Source organism: Zonotrichia leucophrys, chromosome 12, assembly GCF_028769735.1.
Source record: "Zonotrichia leucophrys gambelii isolate GWCS_2022_RI chromosome 12, RI_Zleu_2.0, whole genome shotgun sequence".
In the NCBI taxonomy this organism is placed as follows: Eukaryota; Metazoa; Chordata; class Aves; order Passeriformes; family Passerellidae; genus Zonotrichia; species Zonotrichia leucophrys.
The window spans coordinates 14,334,717-14,362,236 of NC_088182.1; the positions used below are offsets into that span (position 1 = coordinate 14,334,717).

At 55.3% G+C, this 27,520-nt stretch overlaps 1 protein-coding gene across 1 annotated transcript; it reads left to right on the forward strand.

Moving 5' to 3' along the window:
* Positions 1 to 9: 9 nt before the first annotated feature.
* TWF2 (twinfilin actin binding protein 2) lies at positions 10 to 23,416 on the forward strand. Its single transcript, XM_064723707.1, has 9 exons — positions 10 to 161; positions 9,232 to 9,309; positions 12,902 to 13,080; positions 14,623 to 14,718; positions 15,419 to 15,523; positions 20,174 to 20,299; positions 20,396 to 20,546; positions 21,343 to 21,464; positions 22,018 to 23,416. The coding sequence occupies exons 1-9, from the start codon at positions 137 to 139 to the stop codon at positions 22,183 to 22,185; spliced, it is 1,050 nt and encodes a 349-aa protein (XP_064579777.1). The 5' UTR covers positions 10 to 136; the 3' UTR covers positions 22,186 to 23,416.
* The last annotated feature ends 4,104 nt before the right edge of the window (positions 23,417 to 27,520 follow it).

Sequence of the window (27,520 nt, forward strand, 5' to 3'; positions counted from 1 at the left end):
CCGGCCGCGGTCCCGCCCCGGGGCGGCGCGGAGCGGAGCGGCCCCGCGCTCCGGAACGGGCGGTGCTGCCTGCCCAGCCGTTTCCTGCCCGGGACGCGGCGGAGCGGAGCCGAGCGGAGCGGAGCCGAGCGGAGCCATGACTCACCAGACCGGCATCCACGGTGAGCGGCGCCCGCCCAGCGCTCGGGTCCCCCGGCCCGTCCCGGAGCTGCCCCCGCCGCTCGGCCCCCGCCCGGGCCGGGCTGCCCCGCCGCGCCCCCGGCAGCGGCACCCCCGGACCGCGCCCCGCGCATCCCCGGCCCCGCCGCGGCGGCTGCGGGCGCTGTCGCGACAGCGGCGGCGATGGGGGCGATAAAATGAAGCTTCGGGTTCATCGGTTCTCCGGTGGAAGCCCCGCAGGCGGGTTTCCTGCGGTTGGCGGGGGAGGGGGACACTGAGTCAGGCTCGGAGGGAGCGTTTGGGTGCCGGCAGGAGGGGCGGGAGGGGCTCAGCCCCGGGGTGCCGCCGGTGCGGGGCTCTCCCGCATCCTTTGTCTGGGCTGATGCTCAGCACCCGCCGCGACGTGCTCGGACAGATGTGTCACGCTCGTCTGCCTGGCCACGGCCCCGGCCACCGCTCCCTTGCCCACGGGGATGCTCGGCCCCAGTTGCTCCCCAGCCCGGGGGAGCGCCCGAGTGAATTCCTGCTTCCCGATTTCTCCGCCCGCTCCCCACAGGACCCAGCCAGCACCCCGACACGGCGGCTTCTGCATTTCTGAGTGTGCTTGGTGCATGACTGACTGTGTGTCCTCACGGTATTTCCCTCCTGCCCCTCGCCTCGCCAGCTCAATTAGCAATATTAATCAGGAGTAGAGGTGCTGCATAATTTATGTAACCGAATCAATATGCGAGCAGGGATGTGAGAGCCGCTGCCCTGGAGCCCTGCTCTGTGCGGTCGGGTGTGAATGCAGCCCGCAGCGTGTCCCGGGAGGGAGCTGGCACAGTGGCCCCGCAGATCCCTCTGGCCAGCACCTTTGTGCCGGGGTGGGAATTTGTATGTGCTGGTCCTTCCTGGCAAGAGCATCCTCGTTCCTTCAGCATGGTCGAGAACATCCTTCCCCTCCAGTTGCTTCTGGAGGGGCTGTAGCTGAGAAGTGGCCAGTGTTGATGCTTAGATGTTCCTCCTGCTTGTGCTCAGGAGAGCTGGTGGTCGTTGATGGTGTTTGGGTTCTGGTTCATTGCTTCTGGCTTAAACTGAGATCCTGAAGCACATGCTCTAATTAAATCTTCCTTGTTTTGTAAAAATATAACAATAATTTTAAAAAGTCAAAAATCAGCAGGATGGAGCCCTGCACCCACCTGAGCTCTGGGGGTGCTGACCCCATCTGCAGAGCTGTCCATGGGCTTTGGGCAGGCAGGGCCCGTTGCACAGTGTGCCCCCGGAGATGCTGCCTGTTGCTCTCTGGCCATGCCCTGCTGCTCCTGTGCTGCTGGTGCTGTCCTTCGTGGCACCCCGCAGCTGCCAGGGAGGGAGATGTGCCAGCTTGGCTCCCTCTGAGAGCCCTGCCCTTGGCTGACCTTGGTTGCCCACTGTGCCCAGTGCTGGGAGTCACCGTGGGATGTGACGTGCCCTGTCAGCGGCAAAGGGGAAGGGACTCCACTTCCCCCAGGGAGCTGCAGTGCAGGGAGGGGATGGACCTCATGACTCTGCCCTGGCAGCAGATTCCTGGGCTGGGGTGGTGTAAAATCCCCCCTGTGGTTGTGGAAAGTAGCTTGTGTTGGGTGGTCTGGCTGTCCCAGCATCCTGGACGTGTCTGGGCTCTCTCTCCGTGCCCTGTTGCGCCGTCTCTCTTCCCGGAAGCTGCTGTTTCCTCTCTGAATGCAAATCTGCCCCTCCAACACCTGTGATGCACAACTGGGGTGCCCCAGGCTTTAAGGGAACGCCCCCTTCGAGGTGGATTTGGGATATTTCAGTCTGCCCCACCCCGTCATGGTGATTGAATTTTTCTGTTTGCTCAGCAAAGAGCAGATTCCATACCGAATGAGGAAGAGCAATCCCACTGCTACTTTCATCCCCTCTGCTGAGGCACTGAGGTCTCTTGTTTGCTGGGAGGAGGAATTATGCACTTCTTCCTGGTTTCTGGGGCTTCGCTATGTTTGTGTGCACCCAGCATTTTCTGTTTCTTCATTCCCATTTCTCCCCCATTTTCAGGAAGACATCTGCTCCCAGGGGAGTTGTGATCAGGTTCTGCAGCTGCCTTAGGGGAGGTTGCAGACAAGCTGGGAGGGATTTTGCTTGACACAGAGCTAGATCTGTGTGAGGCAGGGTGACGTGGTGGTGGGGAACCCCCGAGCTGAGACGCTCCCACGTCATCCCTCCATCCATCCTCATTCAGCTTTTGGGGAGAAACAGGTGCAGGGGAAGCTCTGGCAGGGAGAGCTGGGGGGTCAGGGAGTGCAGTCAAGCCTGAGCCTTTCATGCAGGGGCAAGAGGCTAATTATTGTTTTTTTAGGTATCTCAGGCAGCTCTCTTGAAGGTGCTGGCAAGAAAACCAGGCTGCCATGGAGACTGCCGGGCTGGGGAGGCGGTTGGAAGCTCTCAAAGGGTGCTGTGGGCTTCCTGGGGCTGGAAACCTGCTTTTTAGCTGCTGCTGGGAGGACTCATTGAGTGGTTTTGTGGTTCCTATTTTGCTCTGAGAGCATTAGCATTAGATTGGAACAGCATTTGCTGCCTGAGCTCAGAACCTTGGGCAGGCAGTGCTGAACCGGGCTTTGATGCTGGTGGGAGGTCATCTGCTTTCAGCTGCTTCTGGGAGCTCTTTCAAGACCACTGGGTAGAGAGAAAAAGTCTCTTAGAGGGTATTTTTTCATCTAGAAAGTGGAGAAATCAAATGCATTTTGTTTCTTTAACCTAAAAATAGAGTTTGGTGCCTGCTCTTTCTGGGGGAGGTGGTGAGATCTGGGGGTAGGGGAGAACCTTTGTTCCCATCCTCAGCTGAGCTGCCACTTTGCCCCAGGATCTTGGTTTGGGAATGCATCTGGTAGGAGTGGATGTTTGCTTCAGGAGGAGCATAACCATGGTGCACATGAGCAGGAATGCTGTCAGATGAGTAGAAAAGGAGCATAAGGTGGGACCCAGGAGCTGCTGGGTCTGCCAAAGTCTTGGTGGAAAGCAGGCAGATTCCTGTCTCTCTAGTGAGAAGAAGGAAGGAGCTTCTCTGCCCATCAGCACACCATTAGCCCCTCTCCTCTGGCTGTGCTGGGAGGCAGCACTGGCTCCTGAGGCACCTGGGTGCACAAATTTGGGGGGCAGCTTTGGAATGCTGGAGGCACCCCCTAAGCAGAGACATGCCACAAGGTGCCATCAGTGAAGGAGGAGAAGGAGAAGGGATGGCTGGTTCATGGCCCCTTTTGTCCATGGGAACAGAGGGCACTGGGCTGCTGTAAGGATATTTTTGGGAAGCCAGACCCAGTCTCTTTTCTGGGGCCACCTTGGAGGTTGATGTCCCCTGGGAGTATGGCCCATATCCAAGGGGCAGGCATGTCAGGATGGCCAGGGCAGCAGCACTGGTGGCAGACCAGATAAATGAGATGTCAAACCCCTTGAAGCAGTGATGGGATGGAGGAAATCCTTTGGGAAGTGTGCAGTGAGACTAAATGCAGTGAGGTCATGGTCAGGGTCTGTCCCTGGGTGCCTGTGCACAAACCAGTGCTGCACTGGTGGCTTGACTGGGCGGAGAAAAGGAGCAGCAGCAGCTTCTGCAGGCCAGGACAGACCATGTGTGCTGCACCACCACTGTGCCCCAGGATCCAGCTGATGCTGCCTGCAGGGTCAGTGCTGCCTGCCCTGGAGCAAGGGAAGGGATGAGTAACTCCAATCCAAGGTGGCAAAGTGCAGACAACACAGGTCCTGGGCACACGTGGAAAATCAGGTGTTGAGAAGCAATTGTCTGGTGTCAGGCAGGTGGCTCCAAGTCTCTGGGTGGGATTTGCACCAAGGACCAGGAGCTGTCCATGTGAAATCCTGCAGGAATACAGTCTAGCCCCACAGAAAATTGGGAGAAAAGCAAAGCTTTTCTGCTCTCTTGCTCCCTTTCCCCCCTGCCCCACTCCCTTCTCTCTCTTTTCTTCTGACATCTGTAGCTTTTTTCCTCAGAAAAGATTCCCTGCAAGGACATATTTATTTTTTCCATGGTGAGGAATAAAATCCTCTTACTGCTTAAACTGGCCAACCGTGTCCATCGGCAGCAAAGCTCCCTGCAGCAGCGAGTTGAGCAGGCACTGCCTAAAGGAGTTACACTGGGATAGACTGAAAAGAAGGAATGTTAGCAGCAGCAAAAGCTATTTTGTGCCTGTTGCAGTTGTATCCCTTCCTGGCTGCCCAGACCAGGAGCTGGGCAGGGAGAGTGTGGGTAATGCAGGTATAACCATGTTTTATTCATCACCGTCCTGACTTCTGTCTGGCCACGCATCCCTGGAATTTGGACAAGTTTTGCCTGGGTTTGTGGCTGGATTTTTGGCTGAGTTTCCCTGTTACATCCCAGGCAGGCTGTGCCCCAGACAGTGAAAGGGAAGCAGTTGCATTGAGTTGAAGAAGATGCCCAGGGAATGAAAGATTGATGGCCCGGGGCTCGGGTTTCCCGCTGGGAGGGCAGGGAGACTGCGTGTATTGGGAGAGGCATCTGTTTCAGGGAGCATCTATTATTGATCGGGGAGCTGCGTGGGGCCACGGGGAAGGGTCAAAGCAGCAGGAACCTGCTGTGCCCCAACACGTGGGCAAGGGGCTGCAGGAGGGGGGGATGCTGTGGCTGTCACCTCCATCCCCGTTCCGTGGTGCTTCCCAGGCATTGCACGGGTGGCAATCCCTGGGAGAGAGGGGCCCTTGCTGTGGCCACGGTGTCACCAGTGCCTCTGTGCCCCCCTGCAGCCCCTCTGTGCTCACAGAAGCTCCCTGGGGCTGTAAACAGCAGGAAAAGGTCAGTCTGGGGCAGCTTTTGGCAGGGTGGTACCCACAAGCAGCATCGTTCAGCAGCTTCAATAAGAGCTGTGCTTCAGGCTCTGGAATCTCCTGGGGACTGATCCAAAGGGGCCCATCCCAGCACAGGGCACCCTCTGGCTGCCAGCAGTGTCTGTCCTGGTGACATCCCTCTGTCTGCCAGGAGGTGCCAGGGTCTGGCTGCCCTGCTGCTGCCTGGGCTGGGGGAATGCAGGCTTTGCTCTGAATGCACCTTGTGGTCAGTGCTGCCCCAGGGCTGGCTCTGTCCTGCCCTCCTCCCACAGCTCCAGTTCTCCTCTGGCACTTTGCCTGCAGGGTCAGGGCCACCTGAGGGCCACTGCTGGCCAGCCACCACCTCACTGTCGCACCTGAGCTGCCACCCCAGCCTGGGTGCCATCAGCTGGCTCTGCTCAGCCCTCCACCCCAAATGGAGGTGCCACTGAGCTGGAGGCTGTGTGGGACCTGGGACATGCTCTTATCAGCTTCTAAAGGCTGTTTGTGCCCAGGGGACAGCTCACTGCAGCCTACAAACAGGTGGGACAGGGAGGAGCTGCAGGCTCAGTGGCTGAAGGTGATTTTGGACAGGGGTGTGTGTGCCCACCAGGTCTGCCATGGGGGTCAGCAGCAGGGCTGCCCTCTAGAAGGGCCAGAAGGTTCCTCAGGTGCCTCTGGGCTCACACTGCCTCAAAGCAGCAACATCCATTTTTCAGGGCAAGAATGGAGTCATGCTGTCCTTCCCAGGGTTTGGGCACCCTCATCATGAGCTTTCCCAAGCACCACAGTGGGTCTTGATGTTCCTGGCTGGAAAACCAGTACAGACTGTTCATGATTTTTATTCTGTTCCTGGGCTGACCAGGTGCAGCTCCTGCAGGCTGTGCCCCCTGGCCCAGGTGCTGTGTGTGCTGTGCCTGGCTCCTTGCACGATGCTGGGTGTGCTGTTGGTGCTGTGCCTGCAGCCTTGGCAGCGCCAGATAACGTGGTCCTGCTCTTGTTTGTGCCTGCAGCAGTGTGAAGTGACTAACCTGGACTTGGCTTGTCACCCACCTCTCTCTGGAGCTGCTGGACCCTGCCCTGTCTGGTCCTTTCTCCAGTTATGGTACTTTGCCTTCTATTGAGTTTCATCCTGTTTCTTTTCTTCCCAGCCCATTTCTCCAGTCTCCTGAGAGAACGCTGAGTTTTTCTGCAGTGCACACTTGCACCTCCTGTAGCTTCCCACCTTACAGCTGCAGGAAGCACTGCTGCAGCTGCCAGAAGTGTTCATGGAGATGTGGATAAAGCTGCACCCACCCCAGGTGCCCAGGACACTGCTCCATCCCAGCTCTGGTCCCTCCCTGAGTGAGTTACCCATGCAGTGCTGTGTCTGTGCCATGGAGGCTCAGCACTCCCGTGTTCCCAAGCTGGCATCTGACACTTGGAGACACTTAGAAGCTGAGCTGAGAGCCCTGAAGCCCACAGGGGTCTGGCTGTGCTGAGGGAAGCATGAGGGATCTCATGCATCTTGGCCTCAGCAGATCCACACTGGCTGTAGCCCAGCTGGGATTTGTTTCTGGATTATTTGTTCCAGGATTTTCCAGGAGCCCATGTCTGGAGGGTGAGTTGGATCTGTGGGTCCCTTTCAGTCCTGTTGCTCCTCCCTCTCCCTTGGTTTTTATGGGTTTTCAGCTCTGGAGTTGTGTCCTGGAGGCTCCCTGGCAGGGGATGCCATGAGGCACCATCTCCTCCAGCTCTTCCTCCAGAGCCAACTGTGGACTTCTCTATTAATATTTCAGGCACACAAGCCATCTCATCAAGTCTGCTGTGCCAATTAAGTGGTAATCATGCCCTAATGAAGCAGTGCTGAGCTCGTGCTCAAACCTTCCCTGGTTTATTCCTCTGCCTCCTCGCTGGCTCTTGGCTCTGCGTTGTGAGAGGCAGAAGGAGACATTGGAGACACTCTGGTTTTTATGTAAATGAAATTTGCTTTAAAAAAAACCCTCCAAACCAGCAGAATTAAATTTTGCAAGCCTCCTGTGGGGTTTTTTGAAAGCTTTGCTGCTGTCTCCTCTGGAAATGTTCTCCCTCCTTGGAAGACCTTGTGGTATTTCCTGTGCTTGGCTTCTCTGGCAGCATCCAGGCTTTTCCTGGGATCCCTTCAACCCCTGGGTACCTACACAGACCCCAGTGCTTGGCTGTCATTGTCAGCCACTCACCTGCCAATCATCCTGGCTGTCAATCTGCAGGGCACTCCCAGCATTTCCAACTGGGCTGCAGGGTTGCATTTGCCCAGACTCCTGATTTTCCAGTTCTGGGAAGGATGGGGTCACACTGGAGGGATTTGCAAGCAGGTTAGTGCTGCAGAGCTTTCCTATTTCTTCCCTGAAGTTGATGCTGTAGAAACATCCAAGAGTGGTGTTATTCTCTCATAGTTTTGCAGTGTGATAGGAGTTGGTGAAACTTGATGCTTATTAAGAGTTTTGTCTCCTGCATGAGGTTTCCTGGGTGTTTAAATGTCTTTTTCTCTTCCTCTTCCGCCTCGTGTGTGTGCAATAACCACAGATGCTGCCAGGAGGAAACTGCCACTCTCAACAGGGAAAGGGGCTAAAAATACCAGAGTATCCTTGGCTGGGCACAGCAGGAGCAGGCTGAGCTCCCAGCTGGCACTGGGTGAAGGTCTGCCCTGGGAGCTGGGAGAGCTGCATGCCCTGATGCTGCTGGAGGGAGCCTGCTTGTGGTGTGATGGGATTACACCAGCAAACCTTCTGTTTGTCCCCTGACGTGCCATTGAGGAGTGGCATCCCTCTGCAGGGGTGTCTCTGTGCCCATCCCTGCAGGCTCCTGTCAGGAGGGCATCTCTGGGTCAGTGTGGGAGCTGCTCTCCCTGCTGTGTGCCTCTCCTGTCCGCGGGAGAGAATTCAGCATCCCCTGATCGGGGCAGGCTGAGCTGGGCACCGTCACCGAGCATCCCTGTGGGCACAGGCAGGAGAGCCTGGGAGCTCCCCAGGGATCCCTCCTGTCCCAGAGCTCTGGAATGCCCCAGCCCGGCTCTGCCTGCACTGAGGGCAGCACTCAGGGACAGTCAGGGCTGTCCTTGTCCCTTGAGCAGTGCTGGGGACACCAGGGCTCCTCTGGGGCTGTGCCAGGGGTGGCATCCCGTGCTGGAGGGCCTGAGGGATGGACATGGCCCTTGTGGGGATGGCTGCCTCTGCCATGTGCCTCTGCTGTGGGTGCAGTCGGGCTCCAGGCTCCTCCCTCTGCTGGCTCAGCAAAGCCCCAGGAATGGAGGGGCTGCTGATGGAGATTCCAAGCCCAGATCCTGATGTAGGCTAAGGGATGTCTGCCCAGGTCTCTGATCTTTGCAACATCAGTTCCTTGAGTATTTCTAGCAGCTTTTGAAGCCACAGGCCCCCTTTGCTGTATCCAGGAAAGGGCTTGGGTGGCTTTAGGGGGAGCCAGGCCAGGAGACGATCCTTGTTGGGGGTTGGCCTCTGGCAGCCACATCTCCTGGGCTTTGCCTTCACACGGAGCCTGTCCCGGGTGGCACGGGGAGCTCTGGGCCAGTGCTGCTTCAGGGAGGGCACATGAAGCCTCCAGTGCCGGCTGGGGCTGCTCCTTCCCTGTCCAGTGCCTCCAGCTGCCTCCTGTAGGATGCTGCCATTGCCTGCTGCTCAGGGAGCGGGATGACTCCTCAATGCCCCCAAAACTCTTCCCAAAGCCTTCTGCAATCCAGGCCCCGCCAGCTCCAGAGCAGAACCCTGGGACTGTTCCTTTCCCTTGCCCACGGGCTCAGCCCCACCAGCCTGCCCAGTGTGGAGCTGTGCAGATTCCCAGCCGCTGGGAGCAGCATCCTGCCGTGTGTCACCAGCCTGTCAGGGCAGCACAGCCTGCAGGACATCCTGCAGCCACCCCTGCTGCTCTGCAAAGCCAATCAACTTGTCACTTGAGCTCTCCCTGCCTGCCCTGGCCAAGCCATCGTCTAAATTTGGGTGATTATGTTCACCCAGGCCAAGTATCAGGTTCTCTGGGTCACATGTGCTCCCTCCCAGCTGCTATTTAACTCTCTGCCGCAGGGAGACGCGGCACTTCTCTCCCAGCTTTGGGGTTTTCTGTTATTGTTATTTTTTTTATTAGAATTTTTTGGCACCAGAGATTTAATATATATTTTTTTTTAAGTTTTAAAATTCTATCCTGCCAAGTTGGTCCCCTTTCTGGTCAGCTACTGAGCAACCCAGCACCTACTTTGATTGCTGAATCTGATCACGATGTTTTTGGTTCTTTCAGCCACCACAGAATTGAGGGACTTTTTTGCCAAAGCCCGAAATGGTTCAGTCCGGCTCATCAAGGTCATCATTGAGGACGGTAAGTCCCATTTTTGAGTGCTTTGATTTACACTCTGTGTGTTCTCTGTTTCCTCTCCTCCTTTCTTCCTCACCACTGCGGTGCCAGCTTGTGTTCTTGTCAACCTCTAGGAAAATGCTGCTGGGGCTTGTGGCAAGCCAGACCTGAAACACAAGCCCAAACTTTGGCTGTGCTGGTGAGCAGCTGGTGAGCCCCAGGCCAGCTGCAGGGGGGAGCAGTGACTTTGCCAGCAGAGCAACACCAGCCTGGGGTCGGTGCACTGTGGGGACTTCTGCTGCTGCTGTGTCATGGTTTATTATGGGATCCCTGAGGCAGGCTGCTGCAGGGACCCTGGGACCTTTGGGATGTGCCATCCCACAGCTGGCAAGGGGATGCTCGGGGCAGGGGGTGCTCGTGGCTCAAGGCCTGCAGTGGCATTCTGTGAGGAATGCCACACTCTGAGACCCATCCCATCCCATCCCATCCCATCCCATCCCATCCCATCCCATCCCATCCCATCCCAGGGCTGCCCCTAGCCCAGGATACAGGCTGGCACCAGCCTGGCCCGTGTTTGTGCCGTGGAATGGGTCCTTTGGGTGGCCTCTGCATGTGTGAAGCAAGTGAGCAGAGCTGGGCACTGATTGCATGTCCCAGGGGCGGGGAGCTGCCCTGGTGTAGGTTTTCCATCACCTCACACTCGTACAATTGCATATGAATGACTTGTTTCTCCAGCAGCAGCAGCAGGGACATTGCTGCCCTGCCAAGCTGCTGTCACCACCTGCCCTGGGTGGGCCACCAGTGCAATCACCGAGGTGGATGGGGTTGTGAGGAGCCTGTGGTCATAAGGAGCCCACCTGACCTTTGGAGAGGCCACAACGTCCTGTTCAGAAGAGCAGCGTGACTGGAAATGCATGGGACACACCAGTGGAACTGCAACAGGGCTCAGCAGTGTTGGCTTTGGCCTTGGCAAGGTCCCCACTGTTGGGGGGTGAAACACCCACATGGTTTCTCTGGAGTGTCTTTGACAACAATTTTGTGCTCTCAGCTCCTTTTGGTTTTCAAAAGTGGAGTCAGGTTTGTGTTAGGATAATCATGCCTGTCCCTAAGCCTGGACTTGGGATGCTTAGGGTTTGTTCTGCTGGTTTTGGGTTGTGGCTGCTGATGCCAACAAGGGAGACTTCTTATCACCAATGGAAAACATTTCCCACCATTTGTGCTGTGGCTGAAAGGGCTTTTTTATCTGTGCATTGCCAGCAGCAGGGCCAGCACTGTGCTGTCACACAGGGGACACCAGCCTGTGGTACCCAGCAGAGAAGGACCCTTGGGCACTCAGAGTGGCCAGGCAGGTGTGACAGACAGACAGACAGATGCTCACCCTGGGGAGGACATGCCAGCTGCCCTGCGTGGACAGGGGATGTGCAAGGGGAGCCTCCCTCTCTGCTGGGTGGCTGCAGCACCTTTTGCCTTGTGGAGAATTTGTCTTGGGGCATTTTGGAGCAGGCAGCAGTGAGTAGAAGAGGAAGATGGTGCAAGGAGCCTCATGGCAGATGCTCTGTGTCCAGGCAGCTCCAAGGCACCATTGTGCAATTTGAGAGGTTGTTTTTCCTTTGGAGAGCTATTGGGAAGAGCTGAGGTTGGATGGAGGAGGGAGTAGGGGAGCAGGATGTGCACCAAGGCTCAGCAGCAGTTTCCCAGCTTGTGCCCCAGCTGTTTTTAGATGATGCTCTGCTCCTCACTGCCAGGAGGATCTGGGACAAGATTGGCTTTATGGACTCCCTGTTGGACGCATTTCTTCACTCACAGGTGATGGTGTGCCCTGAGTTTTGCAGTTGGCACCCAGCAGAGCTGCAGGCAGGGCTGCAGAGGCGTTTCAGAGCAGGGCAGGAGTGCTGGGGGCACCTCGAGGGCCAGAAACGCTCCCGGCTCTGCTTTTCCAGCAGCAGCTCCTGGGACAAACAGAGCCCGACCCAGCCAGTGTAACTCTGTGTCACTCTGCTGAAGGGCGTCTGCTCTGAGTTTCCCCTTTCTGACACTGCCCAGGGAAGAGAGTTTGTCCCTGAATGGATTGAGCAAACTGCAGAGAGCTCGGGGAAAGGTGAGGGCTGCCAGCTCCCACCGGGGTCCGGCTGAGTCACAGCCCGGAATAGCCCGGGTGACTCAGCGCTGATTGCTGTGTGAGAGGTGTTGGTTTGTTTTACAGAGATACCCTCGAGCTGCCAGTGGGCTTGGCTCTGTGAAATCCCCCTGCAGTTTCTTCTTTGTGATGCCCAAATCCATTCGCAGAGCTTTGTGTTTATTTTAGGAGTACACAGAGGTTTTTGTGCTTCCCTTGCTCCAAACAGGTAGTTTTGCAAAAGGTAAAGTATTTCAAGCACCAGTAACTGGATTGAGCAGTGGTGGCAGATGCCAGGGCAGTGCTGGGCACGGGAGGGCATTGCTGTCACAGGGCATGTCCTGCCTGGGTGGGAACAAGGGGTGGGTAATTCCCCCCAAACCCTTCATTCCTCAGCTATTTTCCTTAAAAGCTTTCCTGCCCTGAGATCTGGAGCTGCTGAGCTGAATGGGTTGGGAGGGAGAGGCTTCTGCCCCAGCCAGGGGGCTCCCAGTGGGCAGAGGTCCTGGCAGGCCATGCCCTCAAGTGCTAATTGCCCAAAGCCCCAAAACATTTTGCTTTGGCTCCCCCAGAATTTCCTACATCTTGTTCTGAGTGCTGTAATCTCCCCCCAGACCTTTCTGCAGCTACAGATGGAGTCAAAATACAGGCTGTTTTCCAGCACCCCCACTTTTCCACCCAGCCATCCCAAAGCTTGACTTGGCCCTTGCCAGGGTGTGGATTCATGTCTGTAGGATGCCTGCACCAGTGTTAAATCCCAGCTGAGCAATGCCCAGCTCACAGGGCTCCTCCTGCCACTGAAAATGATGCCCTGAGGTGTGCGTGGAATGCACAGGTTGCTTCCAGAGGCTGGGGCTCTCCTGCAACATGGTCCCCTCCAGGCTGGGGACTTTGGGACATCCCTGCTGCCCTCAGCCATGGACTTTGGATATCAGCTCTGATTTTGACCCCTGTGAGGTCACAGGGAATCCAGTGAGAGCAGCTTTGGCTCATCACCCTGGTTTCTGCTGAGACCATTACTGTTCTCAGCATGTTGGTGGTTCTCTGTGTCCCTGCTGAGGTGTTCTAGAGACTCCAGGGTTTGTCCAGATGGGGTAGGGGAGCCTTTGTGCTCCCCTGTGAGCGAGGAGGGGTGGGTGGGACTGCAGAGCTGGAGGGAGCAGAAGGGAAGGAAGCCACAGGTGATCGCCAGAGAGACTTTGCTGGTGAGAAACACAGGAGAGGAAGAGATGGTTGACAGGAAGCTGGCAGAAAACCAGCCCTACAAACAGCCACAGCCCCACGGTCTCTCCTGGTGGGAATGTACACTCCTGCACGTGGCTTGAGGTCACAATTTGTTCTTGTGCAGTACAGATCACTGTTGGTGGTGGAGCTGCAATGAACCACCACCTGGTCCTGGAGATGAGCCTTGCTTTGGTGTGACACCCCCTTTGCTGTGTTCTCCTTGCAGAGCAGCTCCTGCTTTGGTCTGACACCCCCTTTGCTGTGTTCTCCTTGCAGAGCAGCTCGTGCTGGGAGCCCACAAGGAGCTGTCCCGGCGCTGGGACACCGACTATGACACCCTGGTGCTGCCACTGCTGGATGAGCAGCAGCCCTGCTACGTCCTGTACCGCCTGGACAGCCAGAACGCCCAGGGCTACGAGTGGCTCTTCATCTCCTGGTCCCCAGACAGCTCCCCGGTGAGCCCCGGGCACCCACCTGGGGACAGGGACAGGGACAGGGGGTGCTGGCCAAGGGAACTGTGTGTGCCCTGGGGCTGGGGAGGAGCGTTCACACCCTGGTGTTGAGAAATGGAGGCTTCTGTGGGCATGGGGAATTTTTAAGACACAAAGAAATGCACTGGGACTGTGTCTCTGTCCTGTTTCAGTGCTAGTGAGGAGGTGGAGGAGCTGGGATGTGGAGGGGGAATGGTGTGGACCATGAGGCCAGGATGGACACATCCCACCATGGCTCTGGCCATTGCTGGGAAGAGCTGACACTGGCACTGATTTACCTCCAGCCTGGCCCTGCTCTGCCTGAGCCAGGTGCAGAATGGCTGCCAGCCCTTCTCCAGGCCTTGCTCCAAAATCACAAATCAGCTGCTGGAGAGTGACACAAAAGGGCTGGTTGGAGGGGGAGCAGGTTTAGAGGATATCAGTGATGATACAGCTTGGAAAATATTTGTGTGTGTATATATATATATATATATATATGTGTGTGTGTGTGTATATGTATATATATACTTACATATATCTATATATACATGTATACATATATATGTATACAGTGTAAATATATATGTATTCCTATGTATTTATTTGTTATATATTTATTGTAATCTATAAGCTAGATAGATTTACTGCCACATTAATACATGCACTGGTCACATATATAAAAATATAAAAAAATATGCATAAAGGATAGGAAAAGTGAGGCCAATACCACAAGCAAGCATTTGCTTTAAGTAATGAAAACAACTAAATTACAAAAGGCTAAATTACAAAAGTGTATATAAGTGCACCAGTGTATATAAGTGCACCACACATATAAAAATATGTATACAAGTGATATATATGCAATTTTATATGCATGTGCACATTTGTGCATGTGTACATGTACATATACAGGTGTATATGTAATAATATATTTTTTTAAATATGTAAATCTTTCAACAAACCACAGAGGCTCTCACTGCAGAAGCACAGTGTGCCCAGGAGCACTTGCCAGAGCTCTTCCCTGCATTTTGCAGAAGGATGCAATAGAAGTGCCAAAGGCAAAAGTCACTTTTGAGTGGGTCTGTGGTATTTGTGCCTCCTCTAACCCAGGTGCTGGTGGGAAATGGTGCTCTGGAGCTCAGGGACTGGAAAGCAAAGCATGGAATAAACTGTTGGGTTGTGGGCAGCTCTTGGCAAGGCTGCAGCCCCAGAAATAGTGCTGGTGGGTTTTCCCAGCTGATCCCTGCCCAGGGATGCTGCCATTAAAACTCAGACCCAGCCAGGAGCTTGGTGGGTGCTGCCAGGAGAGGCTGAGGTGTGTGGAGCCTGTGGTGGGGTGGTGGCTGTGAGCACTGGGTCCCCTCTGGTTCCCTGTGTGCCAGCAGTGTCCCCTGTGTGCCAGCAGTATCCCTCTGTGTGACAGCAGTGCCCCCCTGTGTGCCAGCAGTGCCCCCCTGTGTGCCAGCAGTGCCCCCCTGTGTGCCAGCAGTGTGCCCTGTGTGACAGCAGTGTCCCCTGTCCCGGCAGGTCCGGCTGAAGATGCTCTATGCTGCCACCAGAGCCACGGTGAAGAAGGAGTTTGGCGGGGGGCACATAAAGGACGAGATGTTTGGCACAGTGAAGGTACCGTGCTGGCTCTGGGCAGCCCTGGGGTCTGACTGAGCTCAGTGTGAGCCTGCTGGGTGTGGGGTGCTGGTGTGTGCTGAGGGAGCAGCAGGGTGCTGGTGCTCCACACTGCTCCCTGCGTGGCCAGTGCTGCTCTCTGCCTGCACTGCCTGGTCTGTGACAGAGAGCTGGGAAAGGTGGGAGGGAGGCTGTGAGATGTGGAGCTTTGTGCTGAATGGCAGAAGTGGTGCCAGGTGGTGGCAGTGTCACTCCAGCAGCCAGAGCTGCTCCACACCAGGGTTAGCCCTGCCTTGCATGGAGGTTTCTCCTCCCCTTCCATGGGCAGAGGGAGCTGCACAGCCAGGGCATCAGTGCTGGTGGGAGCCAGGGAGCATTCCTGCTCTTCTCCAAAGCCCCTCTGCTGCTCCTGGGCTATGGGCTCTGCCTTTCCCTCTCACTTCCATGCTCATGAGCCTCATGAAACAGCCAGAGGAGCCCACTGCCACAGCCATGGGTGACTGGGGAGGGGCAAGGGGGGTCAGAACAGACAAAGGGAGTGTGGGATTTGCATGGAGCAATCCGAGAGCCTCACGGTTGGTCCTCCAGGTCAGGAGGGAGCCTGAGACTCTCTGGGTCGCTGAGACTCAGCTGAAGGCTGGGGGCACAGCCAGCCCTGCAGCAGTGACCCCTGTGACACTGCCCTGTGCCCTGTCTGCAGGAGGACGTTTCCCTGAGCGGGTACCAGAAGCACGTGTCCTCCTGCTCTGCCCCCGCCCCGCTGACCGCAGCCGAGCAGGAGCTGCAGCAGATCCGCATCAACGAGGTGGGTGTGCTGCAGGGTGTCCAACAAGGATGGGTGTGCTGCAGGGTGGCCAGCAGGGATGTGTGTGCTGCAGGGTGGCCAACAGGGATGGATGTGCTGCAGGGTGGCCAACAGGGATGGATGTGCTGCAGGGTGGCCAACAGGGCTGGGTGTGCTGCAGGGTGGCCAGCAGGGATGGGTGTGCTGCAGGGATGGTGTCCAACAAGGATGGGTGTGCTGCAGATGGTGTTCAACAGCTGGGGTGGGTGGTGTACTGCAGGGTGTGCTGCAGGGATGGGTGTCCAGCAGAGGCGGATGTCCAGCAGGTTGTCCATCAGGATGGGTGTCCAACAGCCCTGGGTGTCCAGCAGCCCTGGGAGAGGAGCCTGAGGCCCTCTGGGCACAAAGGGATGGAGGATGGAGGGAGTGAGCATTCAGCTAAAAGGGATGGCTCATTTTTACTTCACTCTCTGGCATTTAAACCATTCCTTCTCAAGGTGGATGAGCACCCTCACAGTCAGACTGGTAGCATAAAGAGGAATTTACACTTTTATTTTTTTCCTCTTGCTTGGACATGAGCTCAGGACTGTGTTTTGCTGACAGTCACAAGTGATTTGGGGCTGAAAGCAGGTCTCTAACCTGTATTGGGTATTGGAGTAAAAGCAGAGCTGAGTTTGAGGATAGGGAAGGCAGGAAGAATTGAGGCTTATCTCTGGACTGCAGCAGCATCCTCTCCCATACACTTCCTTTATCTCTATGAGGGGTGCTGTCCCAAGAAATACAGATCTTAGCCTGTATTTGGGGGTTATGTGCTGGAAGGATGTGGAAGTGGCACAGGGTAGGGCTGGGGGCACACAAGGCTGTGTCACCATTGCTCCCTGCCGGCCTTTCACAGCCTCTGGGGTGCTGTGACACACTGAGGCACAAAATGGGGTGTGCTCACTGTTGGGGAGACCACTTGGAAGCAGCATTTTGTTTTGGGATGGGGGAATTTCCCTTTCATCTCTAGAGGAGCATCCCTGTCCTGTGCCTGTGCTGGGGCTGTGGCTCTCAGGGTGGCTCAGGACATTGTGTGAGGTGTGAAGCCAACCAGCCCCATGGCATTCATTGATAGCACAGGTGAGGCAGGAGGTTTCTGCCCGTGCAAGCAGCTCTGGGGGTGATCTCCACCTGCCAGAGCAGGTCTGCAAGGGGCAAAGTTGAGGGACATTTGGGAGATGCCACCAAGGGGTGCTCTCCACCAGGTGGGTCTTAGGGGAGTTATCCCAGCTCCCAGCCGGGAGAGCAGGATTTGTTCTGCAGGATCCAAGGAGATGCTCATGGAGAAGAGAGAGGTGCTGATGGTGACTGTGGGGTTTGTTTGGCACCTTGGGACATCTGAAATTAATGATCCTTGAGGGTCCCTTTGGACTCAGCTGATTCTGTGGTCTGCCATCCCCTGGTCTGGCCTGTGCTGCAGGATTGAGTAGTTTGGGGGGCTGCTGGGTGTGTCCTACAGGGCTGTATGGCCCAGGTAAGTGGTGCTTGTGGTGCTCATTGATCTGCCTCATTCTCCTTCCCTCCCACCCTTGCCTTTGGGAGGTGCAGCTCCTGGATGGAGGTGCTGCTGCTGTTGGGGTTTGTTGGGGGTTATTTTAAGGGTACATGGGTACATGGTCCCCTGTGTCAGCCTGGGCCACAGGGAGGAGTCACTGACACTGAGAAAGAGATGAAAATGGACATATTTTTGCCTGTGGGTTTAAAGGTGGGAAGCAGGCACGTGCTGGGTGTGCTGAGGGGTCTCTGTGATGGTGTCACAGCTTGGGCAGACTTGCAGCCTTCACCCCGCTCATGGCTGTGTTTCTGGTCAGGAGCAGCTGCCTGGGCTCCTCCCCAGCCACCAGGTGAGTGTGGAGAGGGCATGGGAAGGGCAGGACAGCCCAAAGGGAAGGTGAGGGTAGCAGAGTGGCCTTTGACACTGAGCAAGGAAGGACTAAGGTTGGCACATCCCCAGGGAGCTGCCCAGCCTTTGGCACAGCAGGTTTGAGGACTGGATGGACACAGGTGATGCCATGAGTTACCCCCTTTCTGATAGCTGGGTGGGAGCTCATGGAAATTTGCCACTGCTATATATAAGTGTGTATATTTTTACTAGCTGGAAAATGCCAGCATCACTGAGCTGATGGTTGTCACAGACCGTGGGCTAAGAAACAGCTTTGGGCTTGGCACTGAGCTCAACACCCACGCCTGGGGGGGCTTTGTACAAGCGGTGCAGGTTCAGAAATGGCACATCCCACTGGTGTGCCCGTGGGGCAGAGGAAGGCAGCCTTGGGGCTGGGGAGGAGGCAGGAGAATTGAGGAGAAACAAAGCTGGGGGTGCCATTGCAGTGTGTCCTTCACAGCTGCCCCACAGTGCTGCTGGTGCTTCACCAGAACCCTCCCGTGAGGAATTTGCCATAACACCGAGAAATGCTCCTCAGGCAGGGTCAGCACCACACCAGGGAGGAGGGAAGAGGAGGAGAAAATCTCACCTAAAGAAAGGGAGATAAAATAACCTCCAGGCAAGCTGCTGGCAAGGTTGGGAGGCTGGGATGTGGCACATGCTCAGCTGTCCCATGCACTGCTCCCAGGCTGTGCCCTGGGGAGTGCCCAGGCAGCCAGAGTTTAATGTTTCTGAAAAGGGAAGGAGTAGAAAATGCAGAGATATGTGGGGGAGTTGATGTTGCTGGTACAAATTTTTATTTCCTGGTGTTTTCGGACTTCAGTGGGCTTTGTGTCAGAGCTGAGGTCTCTGTGGTCCCACTGTAGCTCTCCTGGCCTTCCTGCATTTATGGGAGACAGAGCTGGTGTTCTGGAGGTGCTGGCAGTGATAACATCCTTGTGCTGCACCTCTGCACAGGGTGGGACCAGGGGAACTCGTGTGTGTCCTGACCCCCTGAAGGGGTGCTTGCCTCAGGCCCTGCTGGTGCCAGGGCACCTGGGGGATGGAGGTCAGCTGGACTTGGTGCCCACCTGAGCAATCATTTCCCTTTCCTGAGAGCTGCACATCAACACCCTGCTCATCCTCCAGGATGCTTGGCATGGATAGAGGCCTGGGCATGTTTTTCCAGCACAAACCTTCCCTATATGCTCCTTAGTGGAGGATAACCCAAAAGCTATTGCTGCAAGTGCTGGAACTCCTCCAGACCCTGGAGTGAGGCCAGCCTGAGTGGGGATGGGGCAGGGATGGGCTGTGCACAGGGGTGTTCCTGGAGACCCTGCATGCCAGGCTCGGGGCTGCCCTGGCATCTCCTGTGTTGTTTTTGCTGCTGTCCCTGGCCACACGGCTGGGCTCAGCCTGGCCTGTGCTCCAGCAGGGGTGCTGCTGCTCCCTGCTCCTGGCACATCGGCGTGTCCCTCCCCTGCTGCTGTCACACCCCCTCCTGTGCCATTGACAGTGTGTCTCCTCTCCCCACGCTCCCTCAGGATTCCTGCTCCCAAGGCTCGAGCACTGAGATGGTAGGCAGCTCTGCCCTGCTCTGCTCTGCTCTGCTCTGCTGGCTTGTGCCCGGTCTCTCCCCTTCCTGGCAGTGTTTTCCTGCATGCTCTGCCCCGGGCACACATCTGGCTCCCTCCTGTCCCCAGGGTGTGGGGCTGTGTGGGGCTGTGGTGACAGAGGGCAGCCTGTAACAGGAGCCACCTTGGTGCTGCCCAGTGGTTTGGAGATGTCAGCTCCAGCTCTTGTGTTTCTCTTGGCATGCCTTGACTTCTCCTTTTCTCTATCAGGGGGAGGGAAATGAAGAAAGAAAAAAACCCCATAAAGGTTGGACTCTATCCAAAATCCCCAGAACTGATCCCAAAGGAAAGGGAGCCACGCTCACTGCAGAGCACTGGGATAGTGTTGTGGAGTGCTTCCCTGGGAGGGGTTCTGGAGGTGGGAGGGCTCCTCTGCCGTGGGGTGACCCCGTGTCCCTGTATTCTGTGGCAGATGGTGGGGGGCTGTTGCTGCTGCCCATCGCTGGTAGAGTACCCCGACCCCGAGGAGGTATGGTGTGCCCCCGTGTCTGCCCTGCTCCCCACCCTGCCTGGAGCCACCTGCAGCCACTCAATGTCTCTGCAATCTCCTTCTCTCCCCTCTCTGAAGTGGGGTTTGGTCTCCGGACGAGGGCTTTGCTGGGGATATGGCTGGCAGGCTCTGCCTTGTAGGGGTTGTGGGGAAAACAGCGGCTGGGCTCTTTGTGAGCTGTGGATCTCAAATCCCCAGCTCTGGCGTTGGAGGGATGTCTGTCTGCTGCAGTACAGCCCACTGAGGAGGGTGGGGTGCCCAGCTGAGGGCTGTGACTCCAGGGCTTCCCCTGTCACCCACAGGCTGCAGTTGGAGATGATCAGAGAGGAGGTATGCTGGTCACAGCATCCCTGCAGGGATTCCCTGGGGAAAGTTGGTTTTGAGCTGGCGTTTGCTGAGAGTGAAGCAGGAGCTGTGGGGGTGCATGGCTGGGCTGGGTGATGTCCTGGAGAGGTGGGATGGTGACAGGCACCGCCATCCTGAGCCTGGCTGACTCCCATGGTTTAATGCCATGATCCCTGTGGGACAGGTGTCAGACACCTCCTTGGAAGAGAAGCCTTTAGCTGCAGAACCAGCTGGTTTTCCTGTTCCTCCCTTCCCCACCCTTTCTCACTGTGCCCTGACGCTGGAGGTGTCTCCATCCCCAGGTGAAGACGGAGATCAGCGTGGAGAGCAAGCACCAGACGCTGCAGGGCCTGGCCTTCCCCCTGCAGCTGGACGCCCAGCAAGCCATCCAGGCTCTCAAGCAGAAGAAAATCAACTACATCCAGCTGGTAGGTCCCTCACATGGCTTCTCTGTGCCCCACTCCCCACGTCCTGCTGCTGCTGTCTCTCACTGCCACCTGCTCCCTGTCCCCTGTGTCCATCAGAAGCTGGATCTGGAGCGGGAGACCATCGACCTGGTGCACACGAGCCCCACGGAGATCTCTGACCTGCCCAAGAGGATCCCCCAGGACTCTGCTCGCTACCATTTCTTCCTGTACAAGCACTCACACGAGGGAGATTACCTGGAGTCTGTTGGTGAGACCCGCAGCACTGGGAAAGGCCACTTGGAGCCTGTGCCAATCCCTGTTTTCCCTGGATCACTGGTTGCATGGGGAGCGAGCAGGGATGGGGATAGGGATGGTGCATAGGGAGCCTCGAGTCAGTACCCTCTCATGGTGGGTGCTGCAAACCCTTTGGTGCCATGTGCAGGGCAGGTCTCTGGGTGCTCCAGGGCACTTGGTGGTGGTGGTTTGGTTTCCTCCAGTGTTGCCAGGGTGTGATGGTGTTCACAGGGGTCCCAGGATGAGGAAAGAGACGAGGATCTGACTTCATGTTTCAGAAGGCTGATTTATTATTTTATGATATATATTACATTAAAACTATACTAAAAGAATAGAAGAAAGGATTTCATCAGAAGGCTAGCTAAGAATAGAACAGGAAGGAATGATAACAAAGGTTTGTGGCTTGGACTCTCTGCCTGAGCCAGCTGGGCTGTGATTGGCCATTAATTACAAACATCTAACATGGGCTAATCAAAGATCTACTTGTTGCATTCCACTTCAGCAGATAATCAATTTTTACATTTTGTCCTTGAGGCCTCTCAGCTTCTCAAGAAGAAAAATCCTAAAGAAAGGATTTTCTATAAAAGATGTCTGCGACACAGGGGCACCAGGGGAGATTTGGGAGGGGTGATGGATGGGATGGCTCGCCCTCTCTTTCTGGATGTTGTCTGGCACTCTGGGCTGGAGGAGCTGTGAGCAGGGTGGGATGCAGCCAGTGCTCCCTGGCCATGGGCCTGGGCAGTGCCACAAGCCCTGCTCTGTTTTTGCAGTCTTTATCTACTCCATGCCCGGGTACAAGTGCAGCATCAAGGAGCGCATGCTCTACTCCAGCTGCAAGAGCCGGTTGCTGGACACGGTGGAGCAGGAGTTCTGCTTGGAGATAGCCAAGAAGGTGAGAGTAACCCCCCCAGAGGTGATGGGGCTGGGCACTGCCAAGGAGCTGTGCTGCAGCCTTGGTCCAGCCCCTCGGATGGGCCTGGGGGGGAGCTGGGTGCCCCAAAGTGGTGTCTGTGCCTGTGTTCACAGGGGTCGGAGGATGAGGGAAGAGATGAGGATCTGACTCCATGTTTCGGAAGGCTTGATTTATTATTTTATTATATACATTATCATATTAAAACTATACTGAAAGAATAGAAGAAAGGATTTAATCAGAAGGCTAGAAAAGAATAGCAAAAGAAAGAATGATAACAAAGGCTTGTGGCTCAGACAGAGTCTGAGCCAGCTCACTGTGATTGGCCATTAATTAGAAACAACCACATAACACCAATAACGAATCCACCTGTTGCATTCCACAGCAGCAGATAATCATTGTTTACATTTTGTTCCTGAGGCCCCTCAGCTTCTCAGGAGGAAAAATCCTAAGAAAAGGATTTTTCACGAAAGATGTCTGTGACATGTGTGGAAGCCCAAGGGAGCTGCTGAGCCCCGTTTGGTTTCCCATGCAGATCGAGATCGATGACGGGGCAGAGCTGACGGCGGAGTTCCTGTACGAGGAGGTGCACCCCAAGCAGCACGCCTTCAAGCAGGCCTTCGCCAAGCCCCGGGGGCCCGTGGGCAAGCGGGGACAGAAGCGACTGATCAAGGGCCCGGGCGAGAACGGCGAGGACAGCTAGATTCCCGGGCAGGGCACGGACACCATCCATCCCTGCGGCGCTTCCCGCCCTCCTTCCGCTGACCTGGGGAGCTTTCCCTCCATCTCAGCTCTTCTTTGGTTTTTTTTACCTTTTTTTTTTTTTTCCTGTTTCATTCCTTTTTTAAACATCTGGATGGCTTGTTGCACCTGGGGCAGGGCGGTGGGGAGGGTTCAGGGTGGGTGGTCGCTGGTTCTGTTCCTCGTGTCCTTGTGCGAGCCCCGGGGCAGCAGAGCCGTGTCCCCAGCCCTGCTCCTGTCCCCCTCAGGGTCACAGCCACTGCTCTCCGTGTCCCCTGGGTGACTGAAGGACACACCCACCTGAAAGCTGCTCTATGCAAAGGGAAGGGGGTTGGGGATTCCTGTTTGAAAAGAGAAAATGCTTCTTTCCCTGTCCCTCCCAGCCTCCAGACTCTGCTCCCCTGTCCCACTCTAGGTGTGCACAGCCCCTCTGCCCCAGGCTGGAGTGATCCCACACCCCCTCAGGGTGTGGGCAGGACCCCCTGTGGGGTGGGCTTTGCCTCCTGTGGGATGGGAGCTTCTCCATGCAGAGCCAGGCAGCGGGAGGTGGAAGTTCCCCACTGAGTCCTGAGCTCAGCGTGGACCTGGAGAAAGGTGACCCTGCCTTTGGGTGATGTTTGCTTCTCCTTTTGGAACTGCTCCAGTAAGGTTTTCCCCCTCAGAAGGAGCTGCTACAGCCCTGACTCAGCCCTATCCCTGTTTGGGATGGGATCTGGGGGGTTCCTGAGCCCTGGTGCCCCATCTCCATTCCCCAGCCCCCACTATTTCCTTACCCCCAGATTCTCAGCTGGGTCTGTGGGCTGGGGCAGCCCCATGTCTCAATAATCACATGGGCTACTCCAAATCCTTGTGTGGGGGAGCATGACAGCCCCTGTGTGCCCTGGGGGTGTCCCCAGCCACCAAGGGCCATCATCAGCTCCACGCTCTGAGCCTGGCACTGTGATTTGGGCTGCACTGGGGGCTTGGGGGGAGAGCACCTTGCTGCTGGGTACCAGCGAGGGCTTGAGAGCCACCTGCCTCCCTGAGAGGATGGCAAAGGGGCCAGTGAAACCTGCCCTCTGCTTTCCAGCTGTGGCAGTGAACGTCCAGATGTTGCCTCGGCCTCGGTGGAGTCAGGGGGTTGAAGCTGGGAGGAGCAGAGCACACTGTACTGAACGCTGTATTTTCTAAAGAATAAAGTATTTTTAAAAGAGTCTGATGCTCTTTGGAGATCCCCTGGGTTCCCCATGTTTGGCATTTAGCAGCTGTGAGCTCTGGAGCTGCAAAGCAAATTGCTTGGACATCGTGAGCTGGGATCCAGCAGCACTCACAACCCACCTGCCCTGGCTGAGTGCAGACCTCAGCACCTTGAAGGACATCCACAATCCAGGGCTCTGGCACAACCACAGTGCCTGGCAGAGATTTTTACACTGGGCCACTCCAGCAATGCCCAGAGACTGAGCTGGCTGCAGGAGGCAGCATCCCTGCTCAGCCCAGCTTTCCTTATTTTAATGGCTGGTGATTCTGCAAGGTTGTGAAGGTGCTCCTGGGGCTGTTCTCTTGCCTGGAGTGAATTCCTGCCTGGCCATGGGGAGGGAATGCAGGAGGATGCAGAGCCAAGAGAAGAACTGGGAATGCAGTGGGGTCTGCCTGCATCCTGGGCTCCAAATCCTCATGCTCCTCACCCAAGTCAGGGCATTGCCATGGCTTTACCCTCCATGCCCAGGATGAGGTGGAAGATTTGCAAGGCCTGCTGTAAAATGTTTTTAAAGACAGGTTTAATGCAAAAAAAAAAAAAAAAAATCCAGCCCTGAATCAGTTTCTTTTTGTCGTGGAGAAGGAGGGAAGATGCTGCTCTGCAGGAAGCAGCCTCGGTGCAGGAAAGCTCCCTCGGTATATAAATGCTAATAAGCCTGGCTGATGCCACCAGAGTCATTTGACAAGCTGAGTCACCCTTCTCCTTCAGATCTTCCTCCCCTTCTGTGCTCAGTAATTTTTAGCTTGCCCAAATACTGAGGGGGAGTGAGGGCTGTGCCCCTTTTCCCACCTGTCCCACACACTGCCCCCAGCCCCTGCCATGCAGCTATCCCAGGTAACAACCCCTGTGCCAAAGGCCCAAGGTCATGGCAGAGATGGCCAGGAGCAGCCCAAAGGCTGGGCACCCTTCCCCTCCTCTCTCATTCTGTCTCCTGTCCCATCCCATGTCCTTTCCTATCCTCCAGCCCATTCTCCATCTTCCATCCCCTCCTATTCTGTTCTCACCTGTCCCCTCACATCCTATCTCATGTCCCCCATCCCTTGCCATGTCATGCTTTCCTTTCCTGTCCCAGCTTCTCTTTAAGGTTGGAGATTAAAGTCTCTGCTGCTGCTGCAGAAGACCTGGGGTTTGAGGGGATTCTTGGGAAAGCCACATTTGGCCAGCAGTGGCTTGTGCCACTTCAGGGCACGTGGCACTTGCCTGGCTGGGCAGGGGACAGCGGGGCACAGCCTGTTTCTAACAGAAGGGGCAGCTGCAGGGGCTGTGGCTGAGCACCACACCCAGCCCCAGTGCTCAGGGCTTGTAACATTCACACACAAATGTTCATGGACTCCACAGCAAACGACCTGCAGAGTAAATGATATGACTGTGATGCTTTTCTTTATGGGATTCCCACGTGGGAAAGGGCAAAATCTTAGAGGAGCTGATAGCTTTGGCTTGCACTCCCCTGAGATCTGGAGCAGAGGGGCTGCAAATGAGTTACACCTGGGTTGTAAGCTGAATGTGTGAATTAAGAGTCAATTGGCACCTGGGCTATAAAACCTCAGGTGCCTGTGGGAAAGGGAGATGAGCCTTTGTCCTCCCTCCAATCCTTGGGGAATGGCAGGAAGCAGTAGAAGGGAGGGAAAGGCTGTTTGCCTGTGGGGTAAGGATATCTGGGATCAGCCCCCTGGGATTGTGCAGGGTTGGGGGTCTAGGTTGGAAGGAGGGTGTCTAACCTAACCTAAACCTAACCTAACCTAGGTGATGAGGACTTGGGATCAAGCTGGAGGGTGGCTGGGGCACAGAACACCCTAAATATTCAGAGTCCAGCTGTGCTGTGGTGGGCTAGCAGCTCTGGGCCAGGGCCTACCTTGCATGAGGCTTTTGCTGCCTTGTGCCAGTGTGTGCCCCAACAGGAATGGTTTGTGGTGAATCCACACTCACATCCCCCATCCCAGCTGCTGGCAGCAGGCCAGGGCGCAGTGCAAGGGTGTGTCCCAAAATAAATGGGCGCAAAGCACCAGGATGGCAGAGCTGTGGGTTTGGGGGTGCCAGTAATGCCATGGCAGGAGCAGAAGCCCCTGCAGCTCCTCCCAGCAATGGGGAACATGTGCTCCTGCTTGCACTTGGAATGGTTTAGCTGCTCCTGTAGCACCTGGGGTTTCTCCTTTGTGTAAATAGGTTGGGAAATGGAGGGGGTGTTAGTTTAGGGCTATGCAACATTTAACTAGATGAATTGTTTTGGCCCAGACAAATGTTAGCTGTGGCTTTATGGCTGCATTCCTGCTTCCTCCCTCTGCCACTGCCATTGTCTGACCTTAAACATATTTTACTGATTACTTCCTCTATTATTTTTTCCGGGAACCAAACTGAAGTTTGCATAACTTATCCCTACTTATACAACCCCCCATTCAATTTTTATTTGCTGGGAAACAATATGTGTTTATTTTTTCTTTCTTTGTCCTTTCCATTGGGGAGAATTTATCTTTTCAATGTGCCATTGGATTTGTCTTTTGCAGTTAAGTGATGGACATCTGCTGGCCCCTTGCTGTGCCCTGGTTCTGCTTTCTCACTCTTGCTTGCCAACAGTAGTGTAAAGGTAATTTGTCACAGCTGATGTTAAAGGTGGGGAGGCACTGGCTGCCACGTGCTGAGGTTATTCGTGTTCCTGTCATTTCAAAGGTTGCCAGCTTTGAATCCTGGAGTTTGGTTCTTTCCTGATTAATTTGGAGACTTTTGATAGCTGGTACCTTCCTATGTCTTATTTCTTCTCCTTGGTAGAAGAAAGTGTTGAGTTGACATTATTAAAACTAGGGAGAAAAACTGGGCTTATGAAGTGGTTTGTAAAATGGACTGGGCCAATTCTGAAAGCTTTCAGTGAAAAAAACTAGAAATGTAAGTGGCCTGGTACTGTCAGAATATGGCCATGTGTGAGTCAACATGTTGTGTTATCTCCCACACACACAGATTGCTTACAGCTGTTCCCTGATTGTTGCCAGAGTTTGCAATGACATTGTTGGCATGTTGTGGTGCTGGGGACAAAGTCCTTGGGAGAGGCTGATGAAGGAGCTGTGGCTTGTTATTTATGTCTCCAGTTAATGCAGGAATATAACCTAAAAGATAAGGGGAAGAGCTCTGTAACAGATGCACATGCATTGAGTCCTGGGCCACAAATGGTTCATGGCAAGGCCAGGTAGGTCACATCCTCTCTTCTACAGAGCACCTGCACATGGCAGAGGCAACAGCAGCCCCTTGGCTGGCTGGCAAAGAGCTTTTTCAAAGTAGCTTTACTAATTGGAAAGTTAAATGTTTTATAAAAACTCTTCTGAGAATGGCAGGGTGCTTCAGTACATGCTTAAACAACTGGTGACTTCCCAGCTGATGGTTTTGCCTTAATTTGGGATTGTATCTCTCCCCCCACATGGCTATTTGTGATACTTTAACAGATCCCAGGTGGGAGGGAGCCTCACAGCACACACGTGAGTGCCCAGCAGGGGGAAGTGCCAGGCTGGCTCCTTCCAGCCACAAAACAAGAGCCCCTGGAGAGAGTGGCTGCTCAGAGGCAGTGAAAGCCACTGCAGCAGGGCCTGACGTGCCTGCACCTGCAAGGAGCAGTTCAGTGCTCTGCCTGACTTTGTGCCAATACTGACCTCTGAGCAAAGGCACTCACCCAGAGAATTTACTTCCCCCTGTTCAAAGCAGGCCTTTGCTATTTACCAAAGCATTAAACAAGATAGGCCTGTTACACCCAATTGCTAAGGTTCCAGAAGGGTTGCATGGGCAGTACTGATGCCATCCCACAATGACTTCTCTCACAGTTCTGAACTATTACATTGCTTGCTGCCAGTTTTTACTGCAGCTCATGGAGACCTGTAGAGACACAGGCAGCCAGAGCCCACCTGCAATGGTGAACACATATTCCTTTTCCAGCCCCTGCCAATCCACCACCTTGGTTTTCTGTCAGGTAGCCAGAAAATAGCACTTAATTAATGCCATTAGCACCTTTTCCCTCAGTGTAGTCAATGCCAGAAGGGGAATGCTTGTGCACAAACTACAAAGGAAGAAGAGAGCAGCAGGG